This window comes from Eumetopias jubatus, unplaced genomic scaffold, assembly GCF_037043125.1.
Source record: "Eumetopias jubatus isolate StellerSeaLion01/CBP00866 unplaced genomic scaffold, mEumJub1_p1.0 scaffold_2, whole genome shotgun sequence".
Classification (NCBI taxonomy): Eukaryota; Metazoa; Chordata; class Mammalia; order Carnivora; family Otariidae; genus Eumetopias; species Eumetopias jubatus.
The window spans coordinates 74032185-74055345 of NW_028274808.1; the positions used below are offsets into that span (position 1 = coordinate 74032185).

Genomic DNA, 23161 nt, shown 5'->3' on the forward strand with positions numbered 1-23161 from the left:
GGAGGGGAGTGGGGGGATGGGTTAGCCTGGTGATGGGTAGTAAAGAGGGCACGTCCTGAATCTCCATTCAGGTGTGATATACAAACAATGAATCATGGAACACTACATCAAAAACTAATGATGTAATGTATGGTGATTAACATAACATAATAAAAAAAAAAGACCATTATAAAGTATGATGCTAAAGGTCTTCTGTACTTTTAAAAATATAATTTTACTCACTTATTTTCAGGTCAAAGATTGAAATATTTTTATATAAATGACAGGTTTTAAATGCTGTGTATGCTACTGCTTTTAAATTTCACAAAAGTAATCTTGAAATTTTCATGGGGTAGTATTTTGAAAAAGTCTATTTTGTCATTAATTAGGCTTTTAATAAATACCATCTTTTTAGTATAAATTATACACTGTAATCTTTTTGAACAATGGTAAGAGCAAATATCATTTAAGAATATATCTTGGTCCCTTTTAACTCCTTGAACAACAGCTTAAAAAAATAGAGAGGTCCCAGAGGTTAACTCTGAAAATACTGAAAGAAAAATACTTGCTTTAAAAATCAGAAGTAAAAATGAAATTTTATAAATATTAATTTCATAGCATCTGACCTTAAATAAAGCTTAAAATAGGCTAAAACCTGGATAAAAATACCATATGTACCTTTAAAATGTGCTTGGTTTCCTTGGAAACAAACACATCCTGTAATACAACGCCACGGTCGAAATGGTTGAGGTACCACACTGACCAAACTCCTGATGTGTTCTCATGAGTCTCTATGTGAAACTGGGCTGCAGAGGAGTCCATTCTAAAATACCTGTGAACACAGGACAGGCACGCCATCAGCATGGAGCCTGAGACAACTGTCAGCACTCATCCTGCCTCTGAGCGCAAAAAGAGAGGCATCATAAAATGTCAGGGCATGAAGGTTGGTAGTGCTAGGAAACAAGCTTCGAGACTGCCTTCTTCAACCTTCACGCCCATAAGGGGAGCATCTGAAGGCCAGAGGGAAAGGGACCAGGCCAGTTCATGGAGGCCGCCAGGGCAAAGCCAGGACCCAAAGGCACGCCCTCTTCTTTATCCCACACCCAGCTCGGCTCCCTGGCCCAGGACCTGCGCCGCTAACTGAACCATCCGGTTTCCTCTCCCCCAGTCTGCAGTCCGCCCTCCCACTGCTTGTTAGCTGTGTTAATGTATGGAAGGCAAGTCCCGAGAGAGAGAATCATACACTCATCTTATCGGTAATATTTTCAAATCACTGCGAGATGAAAACAAACAAACGAACATACGATTAAGGGAAAGTGGAATCATCACCCTACCCTTGAACCACAGGAGAGGAGAGACATGCTTTTAGTGTTGAAGTGTTTTTTATTTTCTTCGTGTCTTCTTTAATCCCACTGTCACATGACGTAGCTGTTTTGAGACACAAAGAAATACATGTGAACAAAAACAAGATCTATGTTTTATTTATAACTTTCTAATTACTTTGCTTTTCAGCCTCCATTAAAACAGTGCATCAGATATCAATGGTAAAATCCTTTCTCAAACACTCCTATCTTTTTCTCTGCTGGCTTGTTGCCAATCATCTAGAACACGGTGTCTGCCACCCACCCCCCCCATCCACCCCTTTTTTAAACCAACCTCTCATTTCTTCTTTTGGGGCGAAAAAAAAGAGAGAGAGAGAGAGAGAGAGTGAATGCTTTGTGGCTTCTCTTTACAAAGATCTGCATTCACTATAAATAAAGTCTTTAGTTCTGCCAGGGATGACAAAAGTGAAAAATGATGCTCAGCTGGGTGGGGTGCAGCATGTGGAGATAGGAGCAAGAAAGGAAGACAACCAAAATAGCAAGAAGGAGCTTCACAGTGAAAGTAGGAATGAAGTCCGAAACATTGTGAATTATCAAAACAACACTTTCAAGCTTTCCTTGAGCTAGTTTGTAATATTAAGACACTGGTGTTGAATTCTTAACTCTGATACTAATACTCAAGTCTTTTGGGGGGGGTTATTTATTTACTTGAGAGAGAGAGAAAGAGAGGGAGAGCACAGGTGCACGTGTGAAGGAGGGAGGGGCAGAGGGAGAGGGAGAAGCAGACTCTGCTGAGCAGGGAGCCTGACTCAGGGCTTGACCTGAGCTGAAAGCAGATGCTTACCCAACTGACCCACCCAGGCTCCCTTAGTCTTTTTTTTCTTCTTAAGCTACAGATATGGCTCCAAGAAAATATTCAAACACTAACAAAAATGTGAAAATAACGTCTACTGTTCACTCCTGAGTTCCCAATCATCTTAGAGGAAACAACTGTTAGCAGATTCTTATGCATCCATCCAGTGTTCTGTACATACACAAGTACATAGACACCCCTTAAAAAACACGACACGCACAATTCACCAGCCCCCTATCGATGGATATTGACACTGCTTTGTTGTCACCAACAGTGCACATTTCTGTAGGTACAGTTGTGCATACATACATGAGTATATCTGCAGACGGTTCCTTGATGTAGAAGGATCAAAGAGCATCTATGTGCATTTTAAATTTTCTTAGATTGTCAATTTCCCCTCTAAAGAAGCCTGCATTGGTTTATACTCTTGTCAAAAATATCTGTTTTTCCCCCTAGTCATTACCAACACAGAATATTAACAATGTTTTTATTTTATTGATCTAAGTAATAAATTATATCTCACGTGTTGCTTTAATTAACATTTTTTGAAATATAAGTGAGGCAGGGCATGTTTTCATATGTTTAAGACCATCTGCATTTCTTTACAGAACTTTACCGTAAATAAGTAAGAACCCAAAGTGAGGACTGGGTTTATATTCACTAGATCTGCATCGCATTCTGCACCAAGAAACACAACTGGGGCAGTTAAGCTTTAAATGCAAACCCCTACACATGTGGCAGAATAAAAGTGACACCAACAATCATTCTTTCCGTGATTCTCTCTCTTAGAACTATTAAGGCTGCAGTATTATAATCAAACCCATTCACTTTCTGAAAACCTTACTTATTACTCTGTAGTTCTAAGTCATTTCATAGAAAGAATGATCATAACTAGATAATGAAAATAAAAAGACAATCTCCGATATTTTTAAAATCTATACCTTTGCAAGTGAAAGAGGCGATTTTTGTAAAGTTTGTCGTAGAAGTAGGTAGGAGGACTGGTTCAAACTGCAGGGACAGAGCATCTCTCTGTGAGAAATGATGTACATCCTACAAAAAAAACTCCGTATTACTATCCTCAGCTGGGTGAATGTTTATCCAATTTGAATCAACTCTGTTAAAAGAATAAGTGGCTCAGACTGGCATACAAGTAACTGCTCAGCATATGTGTCTATAACAATATGAAGGGGGTGCTGACAACCTTCATCCTAATATGGGTTCAAGCAAGGGAAAATGGGTATAAATTAAAGCAAAAGAGAACTGAGACAAGTGTTTCTGTAACTGTTCCTGAAAAATCCTCATGCTCTCCAACTAAACACACCCTTGTCAGTTTAAAATTTACTTTATGTAAGCATTTACAATTACCTGTATCCAAATAAGGCTGTTTCCTGAATGTAATATATACATATTTACTGCCGAATCATCTGTCCAAAAAAATCAGAGCAATGAGATTAAAACAGAGTCATCTCATTCTCACACCTTAACATAGTAGTTAAAATACCATATTACACATTTCTATACAAAATGTGACTCGTTTTTCAACACTACAATTGAAACAGGGAGCTATTTTCTGTTGGGTATTCTTTTAAGTCACAAGAAAAAAGATCCATACAAAAAGATTGACCTTCAAATATAGGATCTCTAAATGATGATGAACTACCAGTGGAGAAACTCTTGAGTTTAGGGCCATACTATAACTCCTCTGGATGAAACTAACCAACTGGATAGCTTTAAATAAAGCTATGTCCTCCTGTTGATTAGACAGTCCCTCATTTCCTTATTTAGATGATCATATTTGAGGAAAAACAAAACCCTGGGATCTCAAAGCACAGCCTTCCTTTTAACCTTCACCAAAAGTGCTCCCCATGGGACAGGGGTCTTCTCTACATTGTTGTCTACCTGGCCATTCTGAGAATCACCAAAACTATGAGCCCAAGGACAGGGCAGCTCTCCTGCTGAACCATTACTACTATAACCAATTCTGACGAATGGAAAGTAAATGACGCTTGACCAACAATTAAGACTCCCAAATAAAATTATGCTTTGCTAACAATTCTTTCTCCAGATACGTATATATGTTTATATGTGTGTGTGTGTGCACATATACACACAAGTACACACACACACATATATACAAATATACCAGCACAGTCTTGCTAACCAATGGATAATAGCAAATGTCTATGTTATAAATGGTATGGACTATATAACGTGTGTTGCCTACCAAAGTTCTTAGAAATTTAAACTGATGAACTAGGTAACTTCTGGTACATGGCACACACATTTTCAAACACAAAATTCATAGAAATGAACACTAAAATTCTCACTATCCTCACTTGCCAGGCATCCAGGAACAACCAGCACCCAATCAACTATTAAAAGTACAAAACAGTATGATTTAACTGAGCTTCTGCAAATCAGTAACAATGGAACAAGAAACAGGAGATTTAAAATACTCTGTGAATATTTATATTAGATTCTTGTGCCTGTTTAACTTGTTTACTATCTCCAGAACGCCAAGAAAAATTATTCCCAAGGAAACTCAGAATGGTTCGCAGTTGCCACTTAATTTACTCCAAAATAATACAGTCTTACTAGCAGTTGCAGATTGAGAACCAATTAGTTTCAATCTCTTAATAATGAAAGCAAAGGCTCTTTGTCTTGCATTGCATATATGACAGAATCTACAAGTCAATGCTGTTAAGAATGATGATGCAGGTTAATCAAAATATATAATAAAAATTTTAAAAGATTCCACCTTACCTGAGGTCTCAGATTTATCTGTAGCTACATAAATAATAGAAAGATGATCTAACAAATCTTGTGTGTTTTCTTCAAATTCTTTTGAGGAGTTTTCCATGGTCACAATTATGCTCATTTGTAGCCGTAAAACATCATCAGATTCCATATAACAACTCTGAGATTGGAGGGATGGAAAAAAAGGAAAAACTCAAAAAAAAAAAAAAAAAAACCATCCAAACTTGGTGATTTCAAATTTAGGAAAAGAAAAGCAAGGGCATGTGCATTTCTGAAAGCAAAATATGTCATTTTATTTTTGATTTCCAAGCCAAGAGGCAGGAAAGGAAGGATAAAAACAGTGAATTTTTTAGTTTACCTTTAACTGCTGACACACTTTATTATGTAAACTGCATTCCAGTTGCACTTGCAAGAGGCTAGTATTAGTGGTTTCTGCCTAAAAGAAGAAAAAACGGGGGTAAACACTTAAAAGAGGCAAAAAGTTCAATCTCATATTCGTAGTAAACTATCATTTATTCAGGACATTCATTCATTTAATAAATATTTGAGTATCTGCTAAATGCTGGGTATTATTCTAGTAGCTGGAAATAAACATGAGTAAGACAGAAAACTGTCACTGAGCTTATATTCTAATGGAAATCATAAGCTCTCCCTTGGGCAACATGAAAATTCCTATTATGGCAGTAAGGAGATAAATATGTTCTAAATATACACAGGAACACTGTAGTTTGGCATTTCTTGTACTTTTTGAACATTCTGTTTCAACATAGGAGTCTTTCATTTCAAAGTAGGTTCACCCAGTAATAGCCAATTAACTGTTCTTATGTCTGCCTTCCATTAGTAGAATGACGTTAGAAGTGGTGACAAAACACTCAGAGGGGTCTAAAATTCCACTGGCCATCATGATCATTTTTAATATGTGAAAGAGCTATGGATGGAAGAGACCAAAATAAATGAAAAGAACGCAGAATTTCATCAAATTCAAAGATCTTAACAGCCACATGGGATGATAACTGTCATATCTTTAAGAGGAGGAAATGCACACCCCAACCCAGGAACATAGCCATGTGGGCGGGAGGGTGGGGGCTGCATACAGTGAAGGCAAAGAGCAGTCAGGTAGTGAGGCATGTAAATCCAAACAACCTAAGCTGTGAGGGCTCCTTTTTTGTTCAGTCTGATGTGTCTGGCATAGTGATTATAAAATAAAAAAAGGCACTCGGCTTGGCAGCCACAGTCAGGACACCAGGAAATCTCAGTATAGTAAGGGGCATTCCCCAAATCCTTGGCTGACTTAATTGTGGGTAAGCATTTATTCACTCCAGGAAGATTTAGTATTAAGTAGAACCACCACGATGGTGTTTAATTTGTTAGATTTATTAAGAATTACCTAAGTATATTACGTTAAAAAAAACACATTTTTAACTAGTGCAATTGTCATTCAGCAAATAAAGTACCAAAATTGAGGCGCCTGGGTGTCTCGGTCAGTTAAGCGACCCCCTTCAGCTCAGGTCATGATCCTGGAGTCCCAGGATCAAGTCCCGCATTGGGCTCCCTACTCACTGGGGAGTCTGCTTCTCCCTCTGACCCTCACCTGTCTCGGGCTCTCCCTCTCTCTATCTCTCAAATAAATAAATAAAATCTTTAAAAAAATTATAAGAAAAATAAAAATAAAAAATAAAGTACCAAAATTGGAATCAAATATAATGCATTTTAAAATGCAGTAAAGATAGTTAAGGAGTTTAGCCAAGCTTGTAAATGGGACCAAATATTAACCAAAAGCTCTTTTAAAAAGTAATTGCTAGTATCTACTAGACTTAGAACAATACCATTTGTAAACTGAACCTAAAATCTTAAGGAAGAACTACATTTCTGAATTTGTCTTTTTGTAAATGAGTCCCACCATCAAAGAAAGAAAAAGCCCACTACTCTCTGAAATTGCTTTATGCAAAGTTATAAATGACCACCTCATATCTCAATCCAAGAGACACTTTTCATTTTGCCCAAGTCTTCTGCCAGTTTAACCCCATTATCCACTTGTGCTTCTCTTGGTTCTTCTCCTTCCTCTTTGGCGCCTCCTTTGTGGCTCTTCCCCCTCTCCTCTCAAGATGTTAAGAGTTACTCCGGATTCTGTCTTTTGCCCTCTTCAGTATCTCTCTCTAGGCAAGCTCTGTGACACACTGAAGCTGCCTGCACTTCTCTCTCCAGCTCAGACCTCTCCACACACCTATGCCCAACCGATGGCCGGGCAACCTCCTGAATGCTCACACTCGCCGAGACAGCTACCCTTGCTGTGCGTGTCATCGTGGCATCATTATTCATACAGTTATTTATGACAGAAACCTGCAAACCAACTTCACTCCACCTCCTCACTTACCCTTCTCACACAAACCCATAACCAAGTTATACTGACCCTACCTCCTCAGTACCCTTGAATCCATTCACTTCTCTTCATTCCCAATACCGAGGAGATCGGAGGTCAGCAAACTATGCCCATGGGCCAAATCCAGCCCACTGCCTGTTTGTAAATAGTTTTGTTGGAACCCAGCTATGTTCATTCTTTTGTGTATTGTCTGTGGCTGCTTTCATGCTACAAGCTGCAGAGATGAGCACTTGCACCAGAGACAGTGTGGCCTGCAAAGCCAAAATTTACTCTCTAGGCCTTTACAGAAAAAGTTTAAGGACGCTCATACTCGTGGAAAGGAGGAGGAGAGGGAGGGAGGAGGACAGGTAGGCTAGTCTCCCTGTGTCCACCTCTGCCCTCTCCATTCCGGTCTCCACAATGCATCAAAAGTGAGTTTACAAGTGTGCCAATCAGGTGACGCCATTATCTGCTCAAAACCCTTCAAAGACCAAATCCTTTACTGTAGCTTCAAAACTCAGGCACCTGCCCAGTCTCTACCTCCTTATTTATGCTCCAGCCTCACTGGTCTGCTTTCTGCTCTGTTTTGCCTTCAACCTCTGAATGTATTCTTCTGCTGTGAACTCACATCCCCATATCCAGCCTTCCTCTACCTAGTTAAACCTTCATGCCCAGCTCAAACAACCCCTTCACCAAGGTTTTCCCTGACATCACAGCTGGGGTAACTGTCCATTACTTATACCCACAGCACCTTTTCCCTGACCTTCCTGAACACTCCTCATTATAATGTAACAACCTGCTCAAGGTCTGTCTTCCCCAGAAGATTGTAAGCACCTTGTTTGATGTTTTTACCACAATGTCTACCACTTAATTCAATATGCAATTAGTGAATGAAGAGAAGTGGGCACACAGCCACAGATGCTTGCTTGAAAAAGGCAAGCTTGAAATGGGCAAGAAACTAAAAATAATAAATAGCTATAAAATAAAAGAATATACCAAAGCCTGTCATTTGACATGTACTTCTGACCTAAAACTTAAAAAAAAAAAGTTTAAAGAAAAACCCATATCAACATATTTTCAACATATGCATTTATAATAGTTGTGTTTTTTGAAAATTTACAGTAATTTAATTATAGGCCTTAACCTCACACGGTAATTCTCTTACCTAAAATATTTCTTCAAACGTTGAAATGTAAGTTCAAAATTATGATTTTTGAACACGATTAAACAATCCAATTTGCACAGTGATCTGATGTAATATAAAGCCCAGTATTTGGTCATTCTTGATAAGTTTCTAGATGAATTTATAATTTACCATTTTAAGTAAGATTCCTCTCTTAGCTGGAAGCATAACAAAAATAAACTACCAAATTGTCTCATTTGTTGTAGAACATTTCAGAGTCCCACAAGGGGGAGTCGCAGCACCTCCAAACTGTCCCTAAAGCAGGCCAATTTTTCTAGAAGAGCAATTTAAACAGTTCATGTCTTTATCAAAAGAACAAAACTATTGTAATCTTGACTTAAGAAAGTAAAGTATAACCAAAACATGAGCCACCTGGGGCAAACACACACACACACACACACACACACGGATTAAATTCTCTCTGAAACCTGGGGCAAACACACACACACACACACACACACACACGGGCAAACACACACACACACACGGGCAAACACACACACACACACACACGGATTAAATTCTCTCTGAAACCTGGGGCAAACACACACACACACGGGCAAACACACACACACACACACGGATTAAATTCTCTCTGAAAGGGACACACACACACACACACACACACACACGGGCAAACACACACACACACACACACACACACACGCGCGCGCGCGCGGATTAAATTCTCTCTGAAAGGGACCCAGCTGAGCACATTTGTTATGATGGTGGGACATCCCCTTATCCAAGAGTGTGCCTGGGCAGATTATAAAAGGAAAACAGAAACCTACTTCTCTACTTTTCAAACCCCCCAAATCACTTTAACAAATTAGTTCATAAATTTTACAGCTAAAAAATAAAATAATTTCTTCGTAATTTCCATGTAAAGTATATGGTATTATTCTCTTGTAGAAGATGGGGGGAAATGTGGTCTGGTGGGGTTAAATGACTTATCAAAGGTCCTAAGGTTGGCTAGTGAAAACCAGAAGAAAAAAACCTGCAGGTCTTTTAACACAGGTCAGTACTTTTTCTAAGTAAATCAGAACAGACCAAGTCTACTTCTCCTAAACTTAAAAGCCGGAAAGTTCTTCACCATGGAAACACGTATTAGAAAACCCTACCGGGAGATTATGCAATAATAGTCCAGAAAATGGCAGTGTTAAAAACCCCCTTTTGTAACGGCTTATATTCCCATGGTTTTGTGTTATGACTCTAGTTAACTGGATCTAAGAGAGAAGAAATCACCTAGTTCTCTTCTTGCTAAGAAACTGGTGTTTGTGCGGCAGGCCCCAGGCAGAGTGTGATTTGTGGGGGGATCGTGTACAAGTAAAGAGGAAAGAAAATGATAGACTTGAAGTCCTGCCCTCTTAGAGGACTTCTACTAACAAGAATAAACCAACATCTTAACAAAAGCACATGAGAATCTATAATATAGTGATCAAGGGCCTTGAAATCATGGCATTCATAGTAATGACCACACACAGAAACCCTGTATTTAAGGAATAGTTAAGGAATATATAAAAGAATTATAGATAAATTCCAATATTAGGTCTTGCTTTTCTCCCCTTCCACAATTTTGAACGCTAAATTTTAAAGGTTCTTATCCAGGTAAACGTCTTACACCAGCATGTGTGTCAGCAGGAACCCAGATCCTGTATAAGCCATGTGACCAGTCCAGAGGGTGGCCCACATATACAGTGCTAGGTACAATACAGTCTATATAGCAAATGAGCTTGCATAAAACAGGCCCTCTCTTGGGTCCCTTCCCCACAGCGGCCATGCTCTATAACCAAACTCCTAATTTAGTGTTTTCTGCACAACGGACGGGCTCAGCAGAGTTATTAGCACCGTAGGGCTGCTTTCACCCTTCACCAGCAACGGGGCTTCAGCCCTCCCCATAACCACTGCCTTGCTAATCCTTAGATACTTAACCACTGGAACAAAATTCACCTAACATTGCCCAAACCCTCGCTAAAATATCTGTAAAAACCGAGGAAATGGCTGGAATTTGTTTTTCTGTTTCAAGGGGGGGAGCATGTACACGTCTTGCTTTTCCTCTTATCCACATCTATTTTAGAGAAGGCTTTGCCGTGAATTCAATTCGAGATGAAACCCCAGCCACAAAACCTTAGGGACATCCCCTACCCTGCCTATGACTCAGTTTCCTCTTCGATAACACGGAGTTAGTGAGTTCGCAGCTATGTTAAGAGCCCTAAATGAGACACACAGGACACAGCACAGGGCAGAGTAGACCTTCCAAAGGGAGTGTTATTGTCCTTTCTTGTTCATTCACAGTTAATGCATTAAATGAGTAAAATTCCACAACAAATAAATGCTTCTGGGAAGCATTTTTCCCACATCAAAGTTGTAAGAGGGGAAACTCCTCTTCCACCCTCCTTTGGTTTCTAAGAGAAGTGGGTGGTTGTTGTTATTTTTTCTTAAACACTTCAAGTTCTTTTTGTCTTACTTCACATTTGGTTCAGAACCCAAAAGAAGAGAAGAACCATTTGTTGCCCACCACCTTCCACCCTCCTGAAATGTGCCAGAGACCCTGAAAAACAGACAAAAAAAGCAATGTGGAGAACAAGTGAACACTTAGATCCTGAGACTTTTCGTTGGACCAAGTGACAGTGGCCTGTATTGTGCAACACTCTGGCTTTTGCACTTGGGGAGCTGGCTTTTAACTGTTCCGAGCTGGGCTGGCAGTTTCAGGACAGCCTTGTGGGATTTGCACCTTGGTAGGTCATGCAGCATATGGTGGCTTGATCCAAAGGCAAGCAGCTATTTTTAGACAATTGGATGCTGCTGGGCCTTAAGCAAATGGCAAGTGGGTCCTGAAGGCCTGGCTCAGAACTTGACCCTGGGCCCAGGCTTGGCAAAAGTTTGGGCTTTGTGATGCAGGCAGTGGTAGCTTGACCTTGAGCAATGTGGGCACAGCTTTTTTTTTTTTAAAGATTTTATTTATTTATTTGAGAGAGATAGAATGAGAGATAGAGAGCACGAGAGGGAAGAGGGTCAGAGGGAGAAGCAGACTCCCTGCTGAGCAGGGAGCCTGATGTGGGACTCAATCCCAGGACTCCAGGATCATGACCTGAGCCGAAGGCAGTCGCTTACCCAACTGAGCCACCTAGGCACCCCTGTGGGCATAGCTTTTACCTAAATAGGCATAGCCATGGCAAAAATCAGCCATGGCTATGGAGGAAAGGATCACGCAGTGGGGAAGAGTATGGTGGTTCCTCAAAAAAATCAAACATGGATACTGAATGACCTGCAATTCCACTTCTAGGTATATACCCAAAAGTGATAGGGATTTGAACAGATATTTGTACACCCAAATCCATACCAGCATTACATGCAGTAGTCAAAAGGAGAAACAACCCAAAATCCATCCATGGATGAATGAATAAACAAAACATGGTGTATCCATGCAATGGAATGTTATTTAGTCTTAAAAGAGAAGTTCTGACACATATACTAGAACATGGATGAACCCTGAAAACATTACAAGAGAGTGAAATACGCCAGACACAAAAGGTCAAATATTATATGGGGCGGGGACTAGAATAGTCAAATTCATAGAGACAGAAGGCAGATCTGAGAGGGGGATTGAGAGGAGACGTTAATGGGCGTTGCTATGTAGTGGGTATGAGCGTTTCAGTTGGGGAAGATGAGAAAGTTCTAGAATGGATGGTGGTGATGATTGCACAACAGTGTGAATGTACTGCATGCCACTCAACTGCATACTTAAAATGGTAGTTTATGGTGTATATACTTTACCACTAGAAAAGGAAAGGGAGGGGGAGAAGGAAAAAGGAAAAGGAAAAGATGTCCTAGTCAGGGCTCCCCTCACAATAGAGAGAGCTTCCAGAGCTGGACCGTCTGCTTTTATAACCGGATCTTGAAGAAACTGTTGGGTCCAATTCCATACAGGCAGTCAGGTTGCTCCAAAATCTGTACCTTTTTTATGCATTATCTTCATGGCTAAGAATTGGAACTATGAAAGAATCTAGTTATAAATTCATGTGGACTGGTCCACAGACTCAAAAGTTCCTCCTCAACTCATGGGCTCTAGATTTATTAATCATCTAAATGCTAACCACTGCTTTAGATGCTCAAGATCCAAAATGGCAGATACACAGATGGCAAATTTTATAAATAAAGAAGCAGTAAGTGTATAAGACAGAAGATATGCTCTCATCTTGAGTTGAGGCAGAGAAGCCATTTGACAGAATTATTGCATGCACAAAGAAGGCAACCACTAAGGCTGAAACAATCCGGTTCACTCTGGACATCAAAGAGGTGCTAGAAAGTTAGGGAAACACGGTTTAGTTTTCCTATCAGAGCAAGATGAACAGAAAACAAAACAAAAAAGGCAGGTTGATGGAGCAGGAGGAAGAGAGGGCTCCCCTTAAGAGAAAGACTAACCTCTTAGAGAACAGCTAGACAAAATTTGAATGAGAAAATGAGACCTCAAAGGTCCAGCTCGACAGACAGAGAGAAGGAGATAACCTGGTAGCTAACTGAAATGAGGGAGACAGATCTTTGTGCTTATTGGAGCTTTAAAAAAATGGAATGAGGGTGCCTGAGTGGCTCAGTTGGTTCGGCAACTGCCTTCAGCTCAGGTCATGATTCTGGAGTCCTGGGATCGAGTCCCACATCGGGCTCCCTGCTCAGCGGGGAGTCTGCTTCTCCCTCTGACCCTCCCCCCTCTCATGTGCTCTCTCTCTCTCTCTCATTCTTGCTTTCTAAAAAAAAATAAATAAAAATAAATAAAAATAAAAAAATGGAATGAAAGAAGAAAAGCAAGACCTCAGTAGACAGGACTGTTCCCCCCGAAAGAACCAGGCTTTCGTTAGAGGAGTTAGGGAGAAACGCACTTCCAAAGCCAGGTACGGAATCCACAGTAAGAGCAACTGAGGACTGAGACAGCTGTCCCCTGGACTACTGCATAAGACCTGGGCAGGTCCAGGGGGACGGGGGACGGGAAGATCAGAGCAGAATGCTCAGAGCGTATCAGGCAGAGACACAGTTACTGCCCGTGCCCTGGGGAAACATGTTCGAGAAGTTTAGAGAAGCAGGACTCAGTCTGAGAGAAGGAGCAGCAAGAAGAGGAAACCCATTCAAGGGGAACCAGGCAAGACTGTTGAGACAGACTGACCCCGGCCTGATTCAGACATTGGTGTGATAGGGGGGCGTCTCCTGCAGAAGACTCTCCAACACAGGAAGGGAAGATTGGTCTGAATAGATGCTTTTAGCAGACCCAGAACTTAATTGATTTTAATCTCTCTTCCTTTAGGAGAACTCACAGAAAATATCTAAAGGAACATCTAGAGAAAAAAAATACATATGTATATATAGACAGATTATATTATATATGTACATATATAATATAATCTAGACCAAAAAGAACAAGAAAAAGAAAAAGAAAAAAGGACTGAACCAATTCTAGAAAACAGTAGCAGCCTTACAGGTGTTAGAGAAAGAAAAAGACTAACAAAAAAGCTGGTTAAATGGCTAGAAACTCAACTGAGCCTTCCTGAGAGGAAGAGGGGCCAGGAGAAACCAAGAGCATCCTGGAGGCATAGCCCACAACTGCAGAGAAAGAGGGGCGCACTCACAACCTGGAGGAGACAGTGAGTGGCTCACCGCCAACGTGCTATCCCCACCAGGCCCTAAGCTTCCCAAATGTCAACAGCAGCTGCCCTCCAAGAATCTGCTGAGAACAATGCTGCACTCGAAACAGGTGGAGCTAAACGGGAAAAGCCTTCTCTAAGTAGGTTCCAGGAGCCTAAGTAAATCTACCGTAAGAGGCCATGGAAACCAGTGTGTGCACAGATCCCAGTGCCCTTGCCCAGGCACTGAGGCTGCTCCATCCTCAACAGGGTGTCCACACCATTCAGCACAGGAGTGCCAGAAACAAGGGTTCTGTGCAAGGAAGGAGAACAAAGACACACCTGTGACTGGGCTGCCACCATTGCCAAGTGCTCAACTCGGAGGGGAAGACCAGAGCACCTCAGGGGCTACCTCCCGAGAGGAGCTGGTCTGTACAAGTGGCGCTTCCCCAAGCCCCTGAGGTTCCAGGGAAGCCTCCTGACAGGCAATCTCTCCCTGCTGAGTTTAAATGCAAAGGTCTTGGAATCAGAACAACTGGCATAAACTAAAGCCAAAGCCAAGGTGATGCTCTCCACCCTCCATCCCTCTTTTTGGCAAAAATGAAGGGCTGGGAATAATTCTGCTTAGAATTAGTCCCTTGGGGGCTGGGATGGGAGGCGTGTTTTCCAAGTCCTGTGGATGGAAGGTTGATATCTGATATTGTTGTGTCTTAAGATTCTAGACTCAAGAGAGGCTCAAGAGAGACTTGATACTTTTTTTTAAGATTATTTTTTTATTTTTAAGTAATCTCTATACCCAACATGGGCCTCGAACTCACAATCCCAAGATCAAGAGTTGCATGTTCTACCAACTGAGCCAGCCAGGCGCCCCAAGTGACTTAATATTAAGCCAGTGTGACTTGGGGAAGCCTCATGCACTCTAGGGAGAGCCAGCCCTGGCCGTAGCTGCTGAAGGCTCCCCAGCTCACACAGGCATGGGCTAAGACCAAAAAATAAGAAATTGGGGAGGGCTTCAAATTCTTTTAATGTTAACTCACAAGCCAAGATAATTTGATATGGGACTATAGCCTTGAACTTTCCACGTCTTGCCAGAGCACTGAATCTCTGAATTTAAAAATTCTCCAAGAGTTTCACAATAGAAGGTTTATATTCACAACTTTTTTTTTAAGTGATGAATGCATTTTAGTTAGGTGCCAGGTACTAGTTCTAAGCACTTTACAAGCATGAATTTAGTCAACGGCTATAGCAATCCTACAAAGTAGTGCTATTATTATTTATTTTATAGATAAATTGAGACACAAAGACATTAGGTAATTTGGCCAAGGTCACTCAGAGGCGAACAAGATTTTTACCCAGGTGGTCTGGTTTTAGAATTCACCTTCTTATTCAGTACACTGTGTATCTCTATGATGGGGCATACTTATATGGCTGGTATTTTTTTATTGGAGTATCTTAACTCTGTTATTTGATCCCACTGCAAAAACTCTGATAAGCTGTATTGAATATCATACTTGAAAAGAATTTGGAATGGAAAACAGATGAGGACATGAACTTTCAACCTTGGCTGCAGTGTGCCTTTGGAACAGATTATTAATGAATTATTCTAATCTATCTCAGAGCTTTCTAGGGGCAAACTCAACAATGCTCCCCAACAGTCTGTGGAGGATCAAAGAAATGGGGGTTTGGTTCCAGTGGGAGGAGGAGCAGACTAAGGAAAGTGGGAGCATGGTTGTCAGGAGTCTGCTGGTCTCCTTGCCAGAGGAAGGGGGAACCCAATCTTGATAATAGGCAAGCCCAACGGGCACAGGTATAAAAGCTGAGGAATGTTATGAGGAAAGAATTCTCTGTTCTTTTGCCCCAAGTCTTCCTCTCCCCTTAGAGGCAGAGGGGGTTGCCTGTCAGTGGGCAACAGAACATGATGCTATACTGTAGACAGCGTGGAGAAGGGTAGGGGCTCACAGAGGAGCTGGTTTCTTTCCTCTCTACTCTCGAGAGGGGTGTCTGTCCTTCAGACTCAAACCCCCCTTCTGATGGGCCACCCCATGATCTACCCAAGGGAACAGGGAGTTAGGAACCGGCTCTCTGACCTCAGCTGATACACAAGAATGTGGCTTATCAGCAATATGAGTGGCATTTTGGTTCCCTGACTCCTCATTTTTTTTTTTTATTTTTAAAGTATTATCCACGCCCAGCACGGAGCCCAAAGCGGGGCTTGAACTCACGATCCTGAGATCAAGACCCGAGCTGAAATCAAAAAGTTGGACACTTAACTGACTGAATCACCCAGGCACCACCCCAACTCCTGATTCTTATATGACCACTAGTTTAGAACTTGGCCAGGAATACAGGCGTTATTTATTGGGCATCTTCAAATACCCCAACAAGAGTTTCTAGAATATTCTAACATAATGAATGTTTGAAAGAAGTCAAAAAAGATTCATGTCTCATTAGTTCATAAATAGTTGAGATTATAGTTTCTTCCTTTGAAGATCATTTATTCAATTATCAAGCATTTATTTACTGCATCTTATATGGCCAGACTGTGCTAGGTAATAAGAAAACAAATACTGGCTAAGACAGGATTCCTGCTCTTGAGGAGTTTATAATCTTGGCAAAGGAAAATACACATTTAAAAACAAAAACTTTTGAATACTGTTATTTACTGTTATTATTTTACTGTTATTTAAAAAATAAAAGCCATATTCAGAGGCAGGTATGTCAACAAAAATTAAGTAATGGCATATATTTACCTAACATAGAGTAATACTTTTCCAGACTCTGACACTCTATCATTTTTTATGTTAAAAAAAATCAAACAACTTTTATCATGCAAAGAAATGGTATTAAATACATTACTGATTACACATGGATTTGTAGGAATTATCAGCTATCACATTCAGAAAATCTGTTTCTTCCATTTAACTAATTACGGAAGCCCATCAAGAAAATAGGAGAGCTAAAGAGGTTAAAGAACCTTTCCCTGTTCTCTATCTTCCATCTCCAATTCCTAGATCAGACTCTTGTAACTTATTTGTTAGTGAGAAATGTGCCCCTTTCTCTTCTGTCAAATTGTGATTGAAAAAACTTTCCTTGGTCCCCTCCCTATGCTGATTTTACAGCTTCCCTTTCAGATTGCCACACTTAATTGACAGGGATCAGCACCTCAGGAGGCAAGAAGCAGGAAAGCACCTCAGGGCACCTTCTCCCAGCCTGGCAGGCACAGGGCTCCGGGCAGCCCTTGCCCAACACCTGTCCCTGACATCACCACTCCAAAAGCGAGGGCTGTGCCAATCTGAAAAGGTTAGGAACTAACTCCTGGCCTGAAATGCATTAGCTATCACACAGCACACGAGAGAATCTCTTCTTCACACCCTCCAGCCACACTAGAGTGTGGTGGCGAAGGGGAACCCTCATCATATGCATGCACTCAGAAAATACACTGAGAGCAGATGACAAAATATTAGTCCTGGTTCTCGTTGCCAAGAGTGACTGTGGTCTTGGGGCTTATGTCTAATTTTTCACTCCTCTGGTTTCCCATGTTATCTAATGATTACATTGCAATTGTTCATAGCCACAATCTCACTTTTAGATAATTTGGTAATATGATACCACGTTAGGACATACACACACACCTTTACTTGGTGCGTCATGAGCTCTCACTTCAAAACTTTTCTGGGTTTCCCACTTTGACTTATCATTTTATTTTTAGCAATAAACATTATTTTACAATGATTCTAACAAGAATAACTTAAATTCTTGTAAATCTCTGAGACAAGCCTATTGCGACAGTGAGACTCTATGCCAGATTGAGACGATGCCAGTTTCAAATATTGTTTGAATTATGCCCAAGTAAACCACTGAAACACTCCTCAAATCTCAATGGTTTAGAAACAAAATACCACTGTAAAAAACATTAAAAAATAAAAACTTTCACTTTTAACAAGCCTAACACAACGATATTTGTGTATTCTATCCCACCATATATTTTACAGTTACAATCATCAGGTATAGTCTAGCTTATATTCTACTATTCACTTGTCAGATGAGGCATCATAATTACAACTTGGAAGAACTACTTAATAGTCTACCATACTGACATAATCAAATTCATCAAATCCTTTTTCTACTGTTGAGCCTTTAAGCTGTTTCTATTGTTTTATTGCCATTATAAAAATGCAGCAAAAAAACACATTTTATTTGCTATTTGTCTTTTGTGGACCACCAATTACTAAGTCAACAGAAATGAGAGTCATCACGACACTTCCTATATATGGGGAAAATCCTACAGCAGACTGAGCTGCTCTACCGATCCCAGCTCTGCTCTCGGCCTCCACCAAGTAACGTAAACTGAGTCCCTTCTGCAGTTTCTAAAATAAGAATATTACCACCTGCCCTGGTAGTAAATCTGGTGAAGGTCCACGTGGCTGATGTGGTGAAAAGGTGAAGTCATACAAATCTTACATGGAACAACAACAGGTAGATATGCTATTTGGGGATCACAGCTCAGATGTCCACTGACTCACCTATCTATTAAAAACTCTGGGGGTCCTCAGTGTACTAAGCACTAAAGTGATGTTGAGATTATAAAAATGAAAAGGAAATAGGCCCTGTCCAAGACAGCCTTGTGAAAGAGCATGGGAGGGAGACAACACAGGGCCCCAAACGTTCAAGCAGGGGCCTGAACCAAGTGCCATGGGGCCCGGAGCGCAGACTCACCTGGAACCCTGGGGAGGCTGCAGAGGAGGTGATACCTGAACTGGATCTCAAAGGATGGAATGGAGGGCGCCTGGGTGGCTCAGACGGTTAAGCGTCTGCCTTTGGCTCGGGTCATGATCCCAGGGTCCTGGGATTGAGCCCTGCATCGGGCTCCCTGCTCGGCGGGAAGCCTGCTTCTCCCTCTCCCACTCCCCCTGCTTATGTTCCCTCTCTTGCTGTGTCTCTCTCTGTCAAATAAATAAATAAAATCTTAAAAAAAAAAAAAAAAGGATGGAATGAGAAGGATCGTGAGAGTCAGAGGGGGTTGAAAGCTTGTGAAGGTAAGGCAGTATGTAAGCAGGGATGGCACGTTCCGGCAGGGAGCGGTTTGGGAGGCCAGAGTGGAGAAGAGAGTGGTGGGGCATCTGAGGCTGTCGAGGAAGCTGGAGCAGGTCCTGAGGCCCTCCTATGCCAAGCTACAGGAGCCGACTAGTACAGAGACCAGGGGAAGCGGTGAGCGGCGTTGTTCCGGAGGATGTCAGAACAGCCGTGTGACACGTGGACTGGAGCAGAGAATGACTAGAATAAGCCAAGGGCCAAATAATGACAAGACTACAACAAACGCAGAGGAACCTCAGACTCGCACTCGGACCCACTCTAACAGTGACTTCTCACCTGCTAGGAACCCTTCCTTCTTTTGCCCTTCCAAAGGGCAAAACAAATGAAAAAGAAGGGCCACATGAAAAGGTTTAAAAAGTAAAAAGCAATCTCAAGTCTGCATGTTCCCCTACTTTCTTCCTAAGAGCAGACACACATGTGCAGCACACAGACAGAAACCTACGCCCTCCTCCCCACTGAACTCAGTGGCCGCTGCAACACACGGGGCCAGCAAGAATCTAGAGAGAAGACAAATCACACACACACACTTCTGTTTCCAGCAGAAGAGAGTGAGCCATTTCATCCGATTCAACTGAGCGATGCAAAAGTCAGATACCAACAGGTAAAAGACACAAACAAAAAGGACCAAAATGAGCCCATACTGCAAAAAAATAAAAAATAAAAATGAGGTAACAATTGTTCGCTGGCACCCTAGTTTATTCCATGAGATAGACACATTTTTTGTTATTACAAGAAACAAAATGGTATCTTAAACTTAGGATATTCATATTAGAAGGGCAGAAGCAGGGGTGCCCGGGGGGCGCAGTCGGTTAAGTGTCCAACTCTTGGTTTCAGCTCAGGTCATGATCTCAGGATTGTGTGATCGAGCCCAGCACTGGGCTCCACGCTCAGCGTGGAGTCTGCTTGTGGATTCTCTCCCCCTGCCCCTCCCCACTGTACTGTCTCACTCTCTCTAAAATAAATAAATCTTCAAAAAAAAAAAAAAGAGGGCAGAAGCAGTTATGATCTATATGACACTATAAATATGAACACTGTTTTTCCCCTACTAGTAGAGAGAAGATCAAATAAAATGGACTTAATCTGTTTGACTACTTTTCCTAAATATATGCTCTTTTAGGAAAGGAGGCTAAAATACCGAATAATGCCCTTTTCAGAGTACTTTAATAAAGTTATAGTCTGGAGGTTAAGTTCTGTACTGTATGTTTTACAGATGCTCATTTAATGCTTCCAACAAAAGACAGTGTGGCCCAGGCCTGGAAACACACAGACAGAGGTATAAAATTGGCTTTTTGATCTCATACAAGTAATTAATTTTTCCTCCAGCCTGTATCCCTAAAATAAATCCATAATTTTTGAGCATTATTTAAACTTGACTTTTGTCATAGCTATATAAATCTTATTTATTTATTAATAAATAAATAAATAAATGCTGGGCATGGAGCCTAATGTGGGGCTTGAACTCACAACCATGAGACCTGAGCTGAAACTAAGAGTTGAACACTTAACTGCCTGAGCCACCCAGGTGCCCCAGCTACCTGAATCTTTTAATAGTTTAGGGGAGAGTAACACCAACTACCGCCACGGTATATTCACATGAGGTAATCTGCAGTAAGTTGCAAGGATATGTGAGCTCAGGTGTTCTGATTCCATAAAATTTCTAGTTGCTACCTCAGGAAGCAATTTTAAGGAAGTGTGAAGAAAGAGCAGTACAACCCCCTGTATCTGAAAAACTCAATACAGCTAGCTGGTCCCCAGTGGAAAGAGCTCCCCTGTCTTCCATCAACATTCACTTCTTCATATACATATAAAAAGTTTATAAGAATGTGCAGAAAAGGGAACCCTAGTGCACTGTTGGTGGGAATGTAAACTGGTGCGGCCACTGTGGAAACAATACAACCGTTCCCCAAAATATTAAAAATAGAACTACCCTATGATCCAGCAATTCCACTTCTGGGTATTTATCCAAAGGAAATGAAAACACTAACTTGGAAAAATATCTGCACTTTCATGTTCACTGTAGCATTTTATTTTAAGTAGGCTCCATGCCCAGTGTGGAGCACAACACAGGGCTTGAACTCATGACCTTGAGATTAAGACCTGAGCTGAGAGCAAGAGTTGGATGCTTAACCGACTGAGCCACCCAGGCGCCCCTAGCATTTCTGGTTTTTTTATAATAGCGAAGACAGGGAAACAACCTAAGTGTCCATCAATGGATGAATGGATAAGAAAATGTAATATGTATATACAATGGAATACTATTCAGTCATAAAAAGAAAGGAAATCCTGCCATTTGCAACAACATGGATGGACCCTGAGAGCATTATACTAAGTGAAGTAAGACAGAGAAAAACAAATATGATCTCCCTTTATATGTGGACTCTAGGGAAAAAACATACACACACATACACACACACAACTGAACTCAGAACAGATTCGTGATTGCCAGAGGTGAGAAATGTAGGGGGAGCAGAATGGGTGAAAGTGGTGAAAAGGTACAAACTCCCAATTATAAAAGAAATAAGTCCTGGAGTTGTAATGCACAGCATGGAGGGAAAAATAATTTATAAAGGTTCCAGAATGCTCCCTATGTAGCCCTAGCTCTCCCTTAATCACCTATTTATATACGTTTTTCTAGCAATCTCTCTAAAGCCTCCTTGAAACTATGTACATTTTTGTACTTTATAATCTTATTTGGTTAGAATTTTCCTGTTTATCCCTGGATGTACAAAATGTACAAAAATGAATTTCATGCAGTCATGCCAATGCCTACTAATTGAGCACCTACAATGTGTCAGTCAACAAAGATCTCTGCCCTGCAGAGCTGAGGTTCTAAGTGAGGGACAGGCATAAACAGCTTTCATTATTCGTACTTAGCTTCCCAAGCTCTCTAGCCATCCTGGTACATGACCAAAACCTAGTTCTGCTTCCTTACATCTGAGTTACAGTGGAGACAACTGCATCAAGTGTTTCAGGCCATATACACGTCACAATGCCGTACAAAGGTACACATCTGTCTCTTGTTTCCGACTTAATTTCTCATGATAGAATTGTGTTGGGTTTGCAACAGCAAAATATCTGATGTCTCCGTGATCCTCCTGACAACTCAGGATGTTGATAACTCAAATTTCTTTCACGTTTTGAAACAGTAGCTTATGGCCATATTAAAAATGCCATTTCATTTATGTCTCCTCAAGGCAGCACCAGAAGCACATTTTCTGATCCACACTCCTAGCTTTACAAAATACTTCTGCTGTTTTTCCTTCTCTGATCAGCATTTCTATAGCTTGGAAGAATCAAGCAGCATCTGCACATTTTGGAGCCTTCACCTTTTAGACACTTTATATTCAGGAATCCTTGGGTGAAGCCTTGGGGGCACATCTTTGTCTTCTGTTAACTATGTTTGAGCCAGATAATTTATTTAATACTCAGTTAAACTGAAATCCAACCCTATTTAGGCCCAGATGCAACATAAACCTGAACGTATAAGCAGGCTGTACATTTTACTCACACACAAAAAAATTTTAAAATTATTTGGCCCTATTATTGTTTGAGTGAGAATTCTTTTAAATGGTTATTATCACCTTAGTCTCAGTTTTCTTACGATTCAGTGGACTCACATAAAGCAATTGTATTTCTTCTCTCAACTTCAAATTATATTCCTAAACACAATAAAGTTATTTCTCTTCATGTGGAGCTAAGGAGGTAAGTGAAAGCAAAGTTGATGACATCCTAATTTCTGCCTAAACCTTCTTAATCTCCAGCATTCTAGCAGATCTACCTTCCAGCTCTAAACTGAACCAGAGGTGATTTTATGAGTACCTTCCAGACCCTTTATTCCCTTTTGAAGGAAGCTGAACTGAACCACTCACCCAGATGATGGGTTCTCACCAAAAAACAGAAAGAAGAAAACTTAAGACAGATAGAACATCAAAATGAAGACATCTGTTTCTGAGGAAGGTTAGCTGACAATTTTATACCCACTTAAAACACCACACAAACACA

The 23161-nt window shown here is 40.9% G+C and overlaps 1 protein-coding gene across 1 annotated transcript in view; it reads right to left on the reverse strand.

Annotated features, from left to right (window-relative positions):
• Nucleotides 1–23161, reverse strand: part of TMEM131L (transmembrane 131 like) — a 158441-nt gene that overhangs the window by 45733 nt on the left and 89547 nt on the right. The window contains exons 8-13 of the mRNA XM_028104343.2: nt 5270–5347; nt 4918–5071; nt 3520–3578; nt 3096–3204; nt 1314–1407; nt 658–811 (exon numbers count right to left, since the gene is read on the reverse strand). Of these exons, the coding sequence (XP_027960144.1) occupies nt 658–811; nt 1314–1407; nt 3096–3204; nt 3520–3578; nt 4918–5071; nt 5270–5347 (648 nt within the window). The remainder of the gene's footprint in view (nt 1–657; nt 812–1313; nt 1408–3095; nt 3205–3519; nt 3579–4917; nt 5072–5269; nt 5348–23161) is intronic.